The sequence below is a fragment of the Pelodiscus sinensis genome, chromosome 5, assembly GCF_049634645.1.
Source record: "Pelodiscus sinensis isolate JC-2024 chromosome 5, ASM4963464v1, whole genome shotgun sequence".
NCBI classification, from domain to species: Eukaryota; Metazoa; Chordata; order Testudines; family Trionychidae; genus Pelodiscus; species Pelodiscus sinensis.
The window spans coordinates 88858400-88872548 of NC_134715.1; the positions used below are offsets into that span (position 1 = coordinate 88858400).

Genomic DNA, 14149 nt, shown 5'->3' on the forward strand with positions numbered 1-14149 from the left:
TTGTTACATTTATTTGCAAATAACTTAGACTCCATTATTAAATTTCCTACTTCATTTTAAAGCGAATTAGGTATTGGTTATTGTCCAGTTCTGTTTCTAACTTATGAGACTTTACTTAGTTTCACTTTTATTGTTTTTCAAATAAATTATACTTTGGTCATTGTCATTTTTCAGGACCAGTGCCATTTAATATAATCCAATTGGACTGAAGGTATCAAAGAGGTACAGAATATGAGAAATAATGCATATTAAAATAAATGATGTCTGATGATTGGAATCACAATTGGTTGATTCTATTACAATTAGAAATAGGTGTCTGGATTCCAGAGGATTTGAAAATGGCACAGTTGGCCAAAACAGAGTAGACATACTCCTTAGACCAACAGAAGTTTGAATCAAAGATGATTAGTACTTCTTAAATAAAAAATTGCTAAGCCAATCATGGTAAACCAAGCCAGGCCTGTGCGCTTGAAGATGTGACAGTATTGTGGCTAGGGGCAATGCCAGATAACAAAGGTTTCACTGGAAATCGTTATAGTAAATAACCCAGAAAAAGAACTATTGTGGTGTCTTGACTTAGTATATTATGTAATTACTTTCTTTAGCTCTCCAAGAACTGAATAAGGAAAAATCTCTGCTAAGGAAATCTCTAACTTGTGGCTGTGCCTGACCCAAACCTGGGTACAATATTACATATTTCCATAAGAGGAGTGAAGCAAAGATTAACATTTAATGGTTGAATAGTGCTTTGAATGTATAAAGTGGTACATAAAAGTGCAAATAATAATAATAATAATAATAATAACAAAGATCTTTAGAACTTTAGTGCATCTTTTCTTAATTCCTGTTACTCCTAGTGAAGAATGAAGCACCACAACCTACGGCATTATTGTCTAGATTCTATAAACAAATCCTGAATCGCTTACCACCAGATTATCTGCATGTCAAATAAATGCAGATTTTCTGACAGGCACATAGACACTCTATTATAATTGATGTAGGAAGACCTTATGAACTCTCCAGTCATCCTTCAGCTGTTTCTTTAAATTAATGTAACTGTGTTCTTGCCTTCTCAGAAGTGGCAGCTGCTTAACAGCGAAAGTAGGCTTTTCTTGGACAAAACAAGGAAAATTCAAGTGACCCAATGTGTTTGCTCAGGTTGTCATTTTTTATCTTAAATGCCATTTTATAACTCTCAAACATATTCATGTGAAATCTAGCTCTGTTTCTGTGTAAATGACTAATGTAGGAAGTAATTCCATCCTTCCCCCCCCAGTTTTTCTGTGTTAACTCAATTGCTCATAAGCTATCCATTCTGAAATTCATCTAACTCTTATATGACAAGATTAGTTTTGTAAATGATAATACCTACCTATTGTCAATTGAAAATATTCTAATTTCTAACAACCCTATTCAATAATTGTAGTCTTCCACAGATCATGTCTAAATATTTGAAAATTAGAAATTACATTCAGAACAAAATCACATTGGGGTTTTTCTACAGTATTGAAATTTCTATTTCCCTGAAATCATCTAAAGAAAAATGTAACCTTCAATATTTCCATTGTTTCCAATACTGATAAATTCTGGGCTTTGTATGTGAAAAATCCCATAATGGAACTATAAATACTGCAGCAGGGGGGAAAAGGGATTTTGCAGATTAGTTAATATGTACCTCTTTGTCTGTATGTTCTTTTTCTCTCTGGTTTTACTGACCCTGAGCACAACACATAGTTCAGATACTTCCAGCTAATAAGCAAGTGTTCAGTTCAAGGAGAAATGACTGTGTTTACATTCATTGAGATTCTTTTCTACCTCTGAAGTAGTTTTGGAACTTGTATTTCACTAGAGAACTGATGTGAAGATACTAGGAATTTCCAGAGTACACTGCAGTGCACATTCACACTCCAGTTAGTACACCAATTCACACAAGTCCCCACAGGAGGCGAGAACGGGAATGAAACTCAGCAAGGGGAATCTGTCCACATTTCCCTCCCCAAGGCCACCTCCAGCAGCATTTTTGTCATGGAACATGATCTCTTAGGCTACATCTACACTGCATGCCACTGTTGTGGTGTGTGAGGGCAGGTGTAGCTGCATACCATAGTAAAAGGCAGCCTGTTTCCATGCTGCAGTGTGTAGCTGCATTGTGCCAGTCAAAGGCTTCAGCAATGGACAGGGAATGACAAAATTCTCCGGCAGTGCAAATCAAATGAGATGCTACACAGCTGAAAAATTAACCGTCTTAGACAGGGGAGGCCTGGCATGTAGAGAGCCATGTATGTATCCTCTTCCCCCATCCCAGGTTTCAGGCATATTTTTACTCACCCTACCATTGCCTCACTGTCTGTACTGCTATTTATACCAGGCCAGGAGGTCATGTAGTTAATGTATATAGGCCACATCCCATGGTAAATGTATACCTCGGGACGTGAGACATCTCCCTACTCATGTAGTTGTTTCATTTAATCTTTTCAGAGAGAATACACTGCTTCTCTCATGTATGGGATCCCTTTCTTCTTGAGCACCTCATATTTCTGCACACATACTTGTAGTAGGGTTTTCTTAATTTAGGCTCACTTGCAGAAGACTGATATTTAGGGCAAAATATAAGGGTGTACAACTTCAATTTTATAAAATTTATTATTGACGGAATTATTTTCAGGTGGTTGAATTTTTTAAAAACATGTCAGACAATATTTTATTTAGATTTGAATATTCCAGGACCGCATTTGCAACCTATACATTATAGCATTGTGTTAACATACAAGAAAAAATGTAAATTAAAAAAAAACATAGAAATTATTTTTTCAAAATCATATGCCAAGAGTGAAATACACAAAGTAAACAAATAGCAGAAATGGTAATCAGATTTTAAAAATGTGTTCTTTTGTATAACGTAGGGCCTGATCCTACAGGAAAGAGAGTTGAAAGGTTATTTAGACAGTGGAAAGGTTTTCGGTAGTTGAAAAGCCCTCTGTTAGTTCCATCTTGTTTGGGTATCCAGGTCATAGTGTGCAGACAGCCTACCTTGTACAGACCACAGGTTTGTACTCTTGTATATTAAGGGGATAAAGGGACAGGTTGCAGAAGTGGCCATTGGCAAACCTCCTTACCCTCTATCCTGACCATGAAATCTGGGGCAGGGATAAGTAGATACATACTTGAGGTGATTATGATAATGAGAAGTAGAACTTTTACTCACTCGAAAATGTCTCTTCCCCAGATTTTAGCTATTGCAGGATTTTAAAATGCCCGTAGCCACTCAAACGAGCAATATAAATATAATTAACAATATACAAGTATAACCAGAGTTTTTTAATTGAATTACAGTAAGAGGTTTCTTTGGTGTGCAATTATGGGGTGTATGAGTAATTTTGATATTAATGTGCAGAGATTCCTTTCACTTTATTATGGTAGGGACTGGTAGGTCAGTGAAAATGGATTGTATTATCATTCTCCCCTACGTTTTATTCTGGTAGCACTTTTATTTTCCATTTCTTGCTTTGTGTTTACTGTTAGCTCTGTCAGAACACTGGGCCTCAAGCCAAAACTAGAGATTATAATCCATTTCTGAAGCTGGCTCCTACTCAATGGCTACGTCTACACTGGCCCCTTTTTCGGAAGGGGCATGCTAATTTTGAAAGTGGGAATAGGGAAATCCGCGGGGGATTTAAATATCCCCCGCGGATTTCCCTATTCCCACTTTCAAAATTAGCATGCCCCTTCCGAAAAAGGGGCCAGTGTAGACGTAGCCAATCAGTCTAGGTAGTTGTCGGTCCTTCGAAGATATCCACAAACCCTACTTTCCTGGAGTCTCCTAGGGTATGTCTAGACTACATCCCTCTTTCAAAAGAGGGATGTAAATTAGAAAGATTGAAATTGCAAATGAAGCCGGGATTTGAATTTCCCACACTTCATTTGCATAATGGCAGCCACACCTCATTTTTTGAGGAGTACAGAATCTTTCAAAAAAACCCTTTTTTTAGAAAGAACTGCATCTAGATAGCGTTATTCATTTTAGAAAACCCCTTTTTTGAAAGAACGTGCGGCCGCCATTATGCAAATTAAGTGTGGGAAATTCAAATCCTGGCTTCATTTGCAATTTCGATCTGATTTACATCCCTCTTTCAAAAGGGGGATGTAGTCTAGACATGCCTCTGGTCACTTCAGTGGGGTTCTCTGTGGGCATAAGGGCCTATTCTTATGGATTGTTTTCCTAAATTGAGATACTAGTCTATAACTTCCATCTGTGAGACTGAGGACATTGCCAACATATAATTTGTCATTATAGTATCACTAACATTTCTTTTTCCCATCTTCATCTAAAAAATATTTGAAATGCAGTTTTATTGAAGCTGATTTGGCAATGTACCATACAGTAAATATTTAACTCCCTGATGTCTTCCAATAGAAAAAAGAAAAAGCATCTGTCATTAAGAAAAACAATGCCTATGCAGTGGCTGTTGCTAATTATGCTCCAAATATTACCAAGGACTCAGTGCTACCAACAATCTCCAAGAGTGCTACAACTGCAGAACCCAACAAGGCAAAGCCAGAAGCCAAGCCACAAGAAGCAAAGAAAACATTCAACAGTGTTAGCAAAATTGACAGAATGTCTAGAATAATGTTTCCAGTATTATTTGGTACTTTTAACTTAGTGTACTGGGCTACGTATTTAAACAGGGAACCTGTCTTACTTGGTTTTGCGCCCTCAACCTAAAAGCTGATTTACACTGGGGATGTATAGCATCATTATATCAGATAGGTTGTTTTGCTATGTACAGTACGACTAATAACTGCTAATCTGTGAACCAATAAGTTACAGAATGTATATAGATATCTTATCTATGTATCTCCAAAGGAGGCACACAATGTTTATTCATGGATCTGTAAACAGATAATAATCCTGGCAAATGCAGCCAACTCTTTAAAAGTTCTACCCTGGGGATTTCCTTTAGCCTGGGATTCAAATACACAGAATTATATCTTCTCCATATAGTTAAGAGAAAAATAGGGTCCTGCATAAATATTTAGGAACAGTATTTTTTTAATTTAAAGTTAAGATATTTTTCTATAAAATAACTAATACTACTTTATTGAGCTGTCATTACAATGATTTTTTTAAACCTTATTTCATACAATGGGATTTACATATATATATTATAGAGAGATGAACTCAAACTATTTTGTTGTTTACAAACATGCTGAAAAGTAGTTATGTTTGAAACTTAGTAAAGACTATTGGAATGCCAAGGTCATGAGTTCCTTACTTCTAGACCTGCTTTAAAATTTAAATGAACTATTACAATTCATTTTAGTGAGCAGTAGTAGTTAATCAAATTTGTAGCATTAACCAATTTCTACTAAAAAAAACCTATTTTATTCTCCTCAGTGTTTATTTATCTGAGGTTGCTGAACCAAGTGCTCTTATTCAGCAAGGTCAGAAAATATATTTTTTTTTAAATTAGATTGATATCAGGCTCATAAATATTGGGAATTGACACACAGAAATTTTTCAGGGTCAAACACATCAGAAACAAAAGATGCATTTTTCCTGTTTAGTATTTAAAGGAAAAGCTGCCTTAATAAGGTTTCCTCTCATCTACCCATAGTAGCTATTGTTTTCAAAGGAAACAGCAGTTTGTGATTGCAGTGCAGGAAGTTGTCCTCATGGATACGATTAATTGCTGCTTTTGTAAATTGCAATTTCACTGACATAACTTAACTTTGTATATTAGAAAGGGTTTTGCTAAGATTTGAATGTTATTTTTAATAAACTTCAGTGGATCATCAGTAATTATCAGTTATGTCATACACAAATTGAAGTAAAATTGGAGTGGCCATTTGCAATTTTATATAAATATTTAGTTAGTAAAATTAATTTTTGTTGGAACCTTTGCAAATATTCCTTATGTCCTCGAAGGCCTGGTAAATCATGGCATCACTAATAATTGTGTAGCGTATTTAGATTTTAATATACTTGGCCAATCAAAAATATTTTGATTCACATACGCATTAGCAGTTGTTAGTTGACCTTTTAAAATAGATGCACCTTTATGATGGTGTGTTTACAGTAGAAACATATGTCATCGTATAGTGTCACTTATTGCAGTTTTGTACAGTACTTGAATATAGTGCATAAAATAAGTATGTTTAAAGTTTGACAAACTTGTAAAAATATTTCTAAAACTGAATAAATGAATTATCTTAAGACATGAAAACTAGCAAAAACAAAGAAGAAGACTCAAACATTGCTTTTTTTTCTGTTTAATTTTCTTGTCTTTTCTTTGTTTTTAATGTGATTCTATTTTGTGCTTTGCATGACAGTATAGATGCCAAGGTCATAAATGCATTTTATTAGTAGACTTTACAAGGAAGACAGACTTGATTTGAGTCAAACAAGGGAGAACCACTAGTAAAATGTGCATTCCCTTAATCCCCTCTAATTAAACCATCTTTATTCATCAACAGTAGTTGAAAAACAAGCACTTTACTCAAAACATTAAAATAGAAATATCCTTATTTTCATATATATATTTATATATAAATGTAGCTCTTCCATGTAATACAGAGATGTGTGCAATAGTGTGATAATGTGTATAAGGTTTGAAGGCAAGCAATAAAAAGATTTTTCATGGTATAATTATACCTTTTAAAAATGTTTTATTTGTAAATTATAAAAAAAAAATCCCTTTAATGTCATGGTGTCCAGGTATAATGTATATAAATATGTACATATGTAGAATATTTGTAAATATTGGTACTGTAGAGAAATCCTTTCATGTTTCTCTCTGTTTTTGGCAAAGGGCTCTGACTGTGTAGTACAGTGGAGGCCCAAGTTTATCTACTCTCAGACTCTTGAGTAGATGGATTACTGTTCTCATGTACTTTTGGGTGCCCTTCTGCAACCTGATGGGAGCACTCAACTCCCATTAAGTTCAACAAGAGTTGAGGCCTTTCTGCACCTCAGCTTATAGGGAGCATGGTCTGTATTCCACTTGTTACATCCCAGATAGCTCTACAATGTTAGGTTTCATGTCTCAAATAATGGGCAGTCAGAACTCTGCCCTCTAGATACCTGAACAGTGTTTAATTTGTGCCAGAGATGAGCCCTAGCATCTCTAGGCTTGGCAGTTTACAGACTTAGCACCTCTGGGCTTGCTACAACAGTCAGGAATATAAAAAAAAAATTGCTAGAGCCCTTGCATCTCTTCCATTACAAATTAAGTACTGTCTATGACTGTGTCCAGAGATGCATTTGATTATGATGAGAGAGGGCTATGTATCCTTGTTTAAAACCACACACACACACACACACACACACGTATCTGACTTACAAAATCAAGTAAGTCCTGTCCTCACTTCAGAAAATCAACATGAAAAGTTTATAGTTGCACAAGGACTGCTGTAAATTATGCATCCTCAACTTCACATAGGACCTGATCCTGTTCCCACCTAAATCAGTGGTAGTTTCAGGAGCAAATATAATGCTTTAGGAGCAAAAACTTAATTCACTGAACAGTATCTTTGGACTTGTGCAAAACTTAGAGTGAATGTTATAAGCACCAGACATTGATCACATACTTAGGCTGTAGAAAAACAAATACCATCTAAATGCTACCTATGTGCATAAATACACTTTCAGATAGCTATATGCAACTACTGCTGAAGTCAGTAGGATATGCAAGGATTTTCAGAGGTTGGAAATGGATGACAGGAGAGGGATCACTTGATGACTACCTGTTCTGTTCATTCTCTGGGCATCTGGCATTGGCCACTGTTGGAAAACAGGATACTGGGCTAAATAGACCTTTGGTCTGACCCAGTATGGTCATTCTTATGTCCTTATGTTTGTTATGTTATATCTTAAAGTAGAGTTTTGGCTTGAAGTCTTATATAGTTGGTTTAGATTTAAAGATGTCTTTTGTTCATTGCATTGTAAGCAGTTTCTATTAGTTGTCCTTGTGATTCCAATGTTAAATCATTTATGATGATGAAAATGACTAAAATGAAACTGGTGAGTTCTTAAGAGTGACAACTGTATGTTGAATGTGAAGATTTAAGTGAACACATGTATCTAAACATGAATTTTAAAATGCCAGACTTAAGAAGTTATTCATTTCAGTCTGTGGTCAAGATTTTTCAAACCTGGGCACTGAAAAGTTATGTTATAGAAATATACCATCTCATGAAACTGGAAGGGAACTTGAGAGGTCACTTAGTCCAGTTCCTTGCCCTCATAGTAGGAGCAAGTACCATCCCTGACAGATTTGCCCTAGGTTCCTAAATGGCCCCCTCAAAGATTGAACTCACAACCCTGGGTTTAGCAGGCCAATGCTCAAACCACTGAGCTTTCCCCCTGCTGTCATATGTAGGCACTTGCATAGATGTGGAGTAGTTGGTGTAATTCTACAACACAGGGATAACAAACACATGGCTGGCCTGGGTCATAGAACTTGGGCTTCAGGGTTGCACATTTCCTGTATAGATGTCGGGTTCTGAGCTGGAAGCAGAGATCTGGAACCCTCCACCCTTTCTGGGTTCTAGAATTCAGACTCCAGCACAAGCTCCAATTTCTGCACAGAAATTTCTGGCCCTACAGGCCAAGCCTTGTGAACTTGAGTCAGCTGCCTCAGGTAAATTACAGCTGTGCTGCAGGTCTTCTATCCCTGTGCAGAGGTAGAGTTGGAAGTCTTGTCAATTTCAATATGATTTGTTAATGTTCAGCACTACCAAAAATCAACCCACATTTATTTAAGAGATTTATTTATGGATTTAGGAACTTAAATTTGAGTTTTTGACCTCTCTTGCTCCCTAACTTCTGTCTTTTCTAGTGTATTCCCACTATATCTGCCCTCCCTGGGCATCATCTCTAGCATTCTGGGATAGCATTTCCCATGTGACCCAAAAAAACAAATACAACACTAATTTGCATTAAAAAATTGCCTAACATTGTGGTAACTTGCACTAGGCTCAACATGGTACCAAATCACTGTTAAAGAATAGCCTTTTGATGTTGGATTACAAAATTAGTCTATGATACATAAGACTAGAGAATAATGCTCACATATTAATAATAATTTGGAATTAAGGAGTAAGAAAAAAGAGAGATCCCTGGGTTTATCAGCCAAGGCAGCCTCTGTGGTAGTCTCCTTGCTTTGTGTGTCTGTTGTAATGCAGTGACTTACAAACATTCTTTTTGATATTTTCTGACAGAGAAAACAAGTTTATCTTCCATTTATATATAAGACAATTGTGAGCTTCTCTGCTATTGTGATGTTTTATTTATGTTCTTATGTTCTCTCAGTGCTTTTGTGTAAATTTTTACACTTACTCAAAATGGCCACCATGTCCTGTTATTTCAACTGGTGTGAAGTTATATGGGCCCACATCTTCAAAGATATTTAGTCTCGTAACTTCCACTGAAATCAGTGGAAGTTAGAGTTTAAATTTCTTTGAGGATCTGAGTCATGATGCTTTTAGGAGAAATGCCTGCCATGAAGGCTCTGCATAGTTTGGAAACTGGAGGGAAAGCTATGTGTGGCTGGGGGAGGTATGCAAGATACTGAGAGAGTGCAACAGAGGCTACATCTAGACTGAAGGCCTCCAAAATAGAAATGTCTTCCAAAATAGAGTGGCTACACAGCAAAAGTGCATCAAAAAAGAGATCTGCTTTTTCAAAAGATAGCATCCATTCAGTGTGGACTCTATCTCACATTTAAGCTGTGATTACTATGGTCAGAGTGGTCACCAGGGCACTTGTGCTTTTTCATCTTTCCTATTCTTTTGAAAGAACTCCCTCTTCCCGTCCACACATGCCTTTTACTGAAAGAGCTCTTTCGGAAAAAGGCTTCTGCTTCATAGAAAGAGATTTATCAATCTTGGAAAAACCCCTCTATTCTTTTTTTTTTTTTTTTTTTTTTGAAAGAACGTGATTGCAATGTAAGTGAAGTTTTTTCAGAAAAAAACTCCGTGGTGTAGACATACTCAGAAGGATGAGAGAGAATATGAAGGAAAAGGGACTGATGAGAAACAGAGAAAGTATGTGGGCTCAGGAAACTGTGGGAACTTGAAGTGAGAATGTAAGAAGGACAGGAAACTGGTTGAGCCATGTGGGGAGCAATTAGGAACTAGTGGCGCAGTGAGGGATAGAATGGCAACACTACTTCTCCAGAAGAGTTGGTAAGTGTATGTCCTTTCTAAACAGCCTTTGGGAAGCTTACATACTTCATGTGTGCATTTGCAGAGGGATATTGAATCTATAGTTATCACACACCAATTGTGGGCAGACAGCTTTGCACTAAAGGCTAAAAGATAGATCAAATCCCAGCAGGCTTTTGTAATGATGACATTTTAAAATCTGACTCAAAATCTTGAAACCTTTGGTTTTTAGTCGTTAATGTTGTGCCATCTCATCTCCCCATAAGTCCTGAAAAGAAAACATACATCAGGAACAAAGTTGATCCTATTAGTTCCCCAAAATTTTCCTCAGGTTGAATGTAATGCCTTATTTTGAGGGCCTAAGTATATCCTCAGGGATGCATTGGCCCTCTGCACAATCACAAATACTATTAGATTTTTTTTTGAAGCTGAAATCCTAATTTGTCTTTTATGTGAAAAATAATTCCATATTTGGATATGAAATAATGATCCCTCCCAAGTCTGCTTTGAGTTAACACATGGTCCCTGCTTCCAAAGTTAAATCAGCAGCAGAACAAAGTGAGTGTTATCAGCTGAACTAAAGAAGGTTATTTAATTCTTCTTTCAAAAATAGTGAGTTGAAGGACAAGTATGCAAATATCAGAACAGGACTAAATAGAATCCAAAGTGAGCATAACTTTATCATTTGACAGCATAGAAATAAGAAACTCTACATTTTAGTTCAAAATAATTCTTTCGAAAACTAGATGCCCTAATTAAATTGTGTTTACCATTAATTCAAAAATATCAAACTTTTCCCCCCAGGAACTGTAGAATTTCTTCCATTGAACAACTAAGTCTTAACATAGTTTTAAGCTTTAAAATACTTTATTTTTTTATTATACATATATATGTATGGTTAAAACCTTTTTTCCTCATTTTGTAAATAAATCCAAATCCCTAACAATTGAAAAATATGGATTTATTATCTTGGATTTAGATTTTGAAATTACAGCTTCATGAGTATTTTCAGGGATTTGTGAGGAAGCTGACAGATTCACCACTTCACAAATAAGGGTGCAAAAGGCAAACAGTAAGTATATGCCTACACAGTCCACATCTACACTACAAGCAGTTATTTCAACATTATGTTGAAATAATGTTAAGATGGAAGACTTCTTACTCCAACTCTAGTAACCCTCATTGTACGAGGAGTAAGGAAAGTTGGAGGAAAAGTGCGCTCTCTCAGACTTCCTGCTGTGTAGATAGTGCCAAAAGCTGAAATAAGCTATTTCAACTTATGCTATGCAATGGACGTAGCTCAAGTCGTGTAGCTTATTTCAGCTTTAGCCATGCCATGTAGACGTGCCCATAGAGATTTAATTTGGGGAATGGCCCATGCTAATTGCATGTATTGTTTGTTTTGTTCTCCTTTTATTGTTTAAATATTTATCTCTCGCTTTTTTCAAATAGCTTCCCATTTATTTTTAAACATAGGTCATACTTCTGTGCTCTGAGCCACCTTGTTGTAGCCTTGTGCCCATGTGGTTCTTTGTGCATGATTGGGGCCTTACTTTAGAAATATTCACTTTGACAGCCTGTCTTTCCAATGACTAATGGGAGACTATGTGGCCCTCTCTGGAAGAAAGTTGCTCAATTATTTAATTTTTTATACTGAGATGATGAACTTCTAAATAAAGGAAGTGAGTACATTTGAAATTGGGCCTTTGATCATACTGTTTTACTCCCAGTACTGTATTGTATAGGGTTAAAAATATTGTGAAAATACTATGGATTATAAGTGGGGAATACCACTTGTGAAAAGTAATATGAAATGTGTTTTAAAATATGCAAGCTGGTTTATACCCTTCTCTTAGTGCTAATGTATACATACACAAATATTTTTATTCTGTAGCATGACGACTAATTCTTGTATCTATTCTTTACATAACTGTGAATTCTTCACTCTGTCAGCTGCCCTGGGATTTATGTATATGTTCTAAAAGTGCTCAAAATTTCATTTAATTATTTTGTAAACTGCTAAAAGAGATAAGCGTCAAGGGTCACCCATTTTATGATTTTAGGCTTTTTGTGATGGTTGCAAATACAGAATGGGACAAGATATTGCTTTGATCCTCTGGTTTTGGTAGTTCTGTATTTAGATGTTGATTTTGGTTGAATTAATCAGTTAAACAACTGTAGATCAGCTTTAGAACTGTATGCAACTTAGTATTTTACATCTATATATTAGACTACATATGTACAGTGTATAGTATAACTATTGCATAAATAACATCCAGCTGCTAAACAAAAGCTTCCACACATAGTCACTTTACTTAAAATTGTTTGAGGGCACTTTAAATTCATTGAACAAAAGTGATCACACTAAATATTAATATATGTGCATAAAAAAACCAAGTTTGATTCAGAAAGTAATCACTACTAGTAATTTTTCAGCTAAGTGGAAATCAGTACATACCTAAACACTTGCGGGTAAGTTTATTTCAGTACGTCACCTAGACTTGAAAATGTATAGGAGCTTGAAGAATAACTGCTAAGTAACAGGAAATAATAAGAATGCATATGATGTATTAGTCACAAATTTAAATATAAAGCACATGCACAATAAAGAAATTGCATGTTAAATGTACGTATACTTAACCTTGAACACCAACATCATATAAATTTGCCTTGGTGGCAGTTCACTTATTTAGTAGATTTCACAGTTATTCATAAATAAAGGGGATGACAATATTCTGTAATTTGTGACCTTGTTTTAACTGGACAAAGTTGTTACTTTTTTAACAGTGTAAAAGAAATAACTTGACTTATGTTTAAATGTGTCACTTTGCTTGCTATTAAAGAATATTTATTAACCACATGCAAAATATTGCTTAACATTATCTTTTTGTACTTCTTATTAAAAGTTAATTTAAATATACTGCATTTTTTGTTTTAATTGAACTGCATAACAGTTTGGCACTACTCACAACTTTTCTGTTCTAGTGAAATAATTTTAATCCCTGCAAATGTGGTTTTTTGTTATAGATGGAGTTCATAGCAAAAAAAAAAAAAAAAAAAAAAAAAAATCAAGGAAAACATTCTTGGAGGTTTTCTGATGTTGTTTGCTATTTCATTAAGTAACGTTTTAGATTTTCATTTCATTAAGACATTTGTCGTATAACAACACATTGACTCAAAGGTGTTGTTAACAAGAGTACATTAAAATTAGTGAGATTTTAATGGGAACAGAAGTTCATAACATTCTAGAACCTGCAGTTTTAAAACTACCAACAATTCCATATTGTAGCTTTTGGTTTGCTCCCAATCTAATTCACTGTTTCAGAACAGACAAGACAGTGAAACATCAATGCAAAAACTGGATCAATGCTTACATTCTATAACGATTTAAAATATTTATCGTCTCTTAATTTGCTGCATCATATCAGTTTATATAAAGTTCACCTTACATAGTACTTCAGCATATTTTTGATGAAACAGTATAAGAAATTACATTTAGATCACATTTTATATTAGGTGTTAATATTATTGAACTTTTATATATATAGTCACATAGTTATTCATTATACTTTACATAGAAATAATAAAATTCATTCTCTTCCCTGAGGAGCTTTCACAGGAAGGACATGATCTTGCAAACCTATATGAGTACAATTAGCCCTATGGTTTTTAAGTCTGGGTTCTGAGCATAGTATTAAAAGGTAGGACACAAATGTTGTTGACACACACCCCAACTAAAAACAGTTTGCAGACAGTATCTCATCACTGAAAAGAAAAAATATATATATATAGTCATTCAGGTAGAAGCATAGACAGGGATAGATGTAGAAGGGGGAGACTGGTGACAAAGATAAACAGGCAGCCTAGGGACACCAGCTAACTACTGTGCTAGTTGGTGAAGGTAAGTGACATCATGAAGAAGACTGGCAAGGGGGGGCATTTTCCCCCGGGCATCATGCCAGGGGGGCGCCAGGCTGGGCTGGGA

General features: G+C 35.4%; 1 protein-coding gene across 1 annotated transcript in view; it reads left to right on the forward strand.

Moving 5' to 3' along the window:
• Positions 1-13008, forward strand: part of LOC102445366 (gamma-aminobutyric acid type A receptor subunit alpha2) — an 81642-nt gene extending 68634 nt beyond the window's left edge. Inside the window, exon 10 of the mRNA XM_006111926.4 lies at positions 4415-13008. Within this exon, the coding sequence (XP_006111988.2) occupies positions 4415-4723 (309 nt within the window). The 3' untranslated portion in view covers positions 4724-13008. The remainder of the gene's footprint in view (positions 1-4414) is intronic.
• Positions 13009-14149: the final 1141 nt, after the last annotated feature.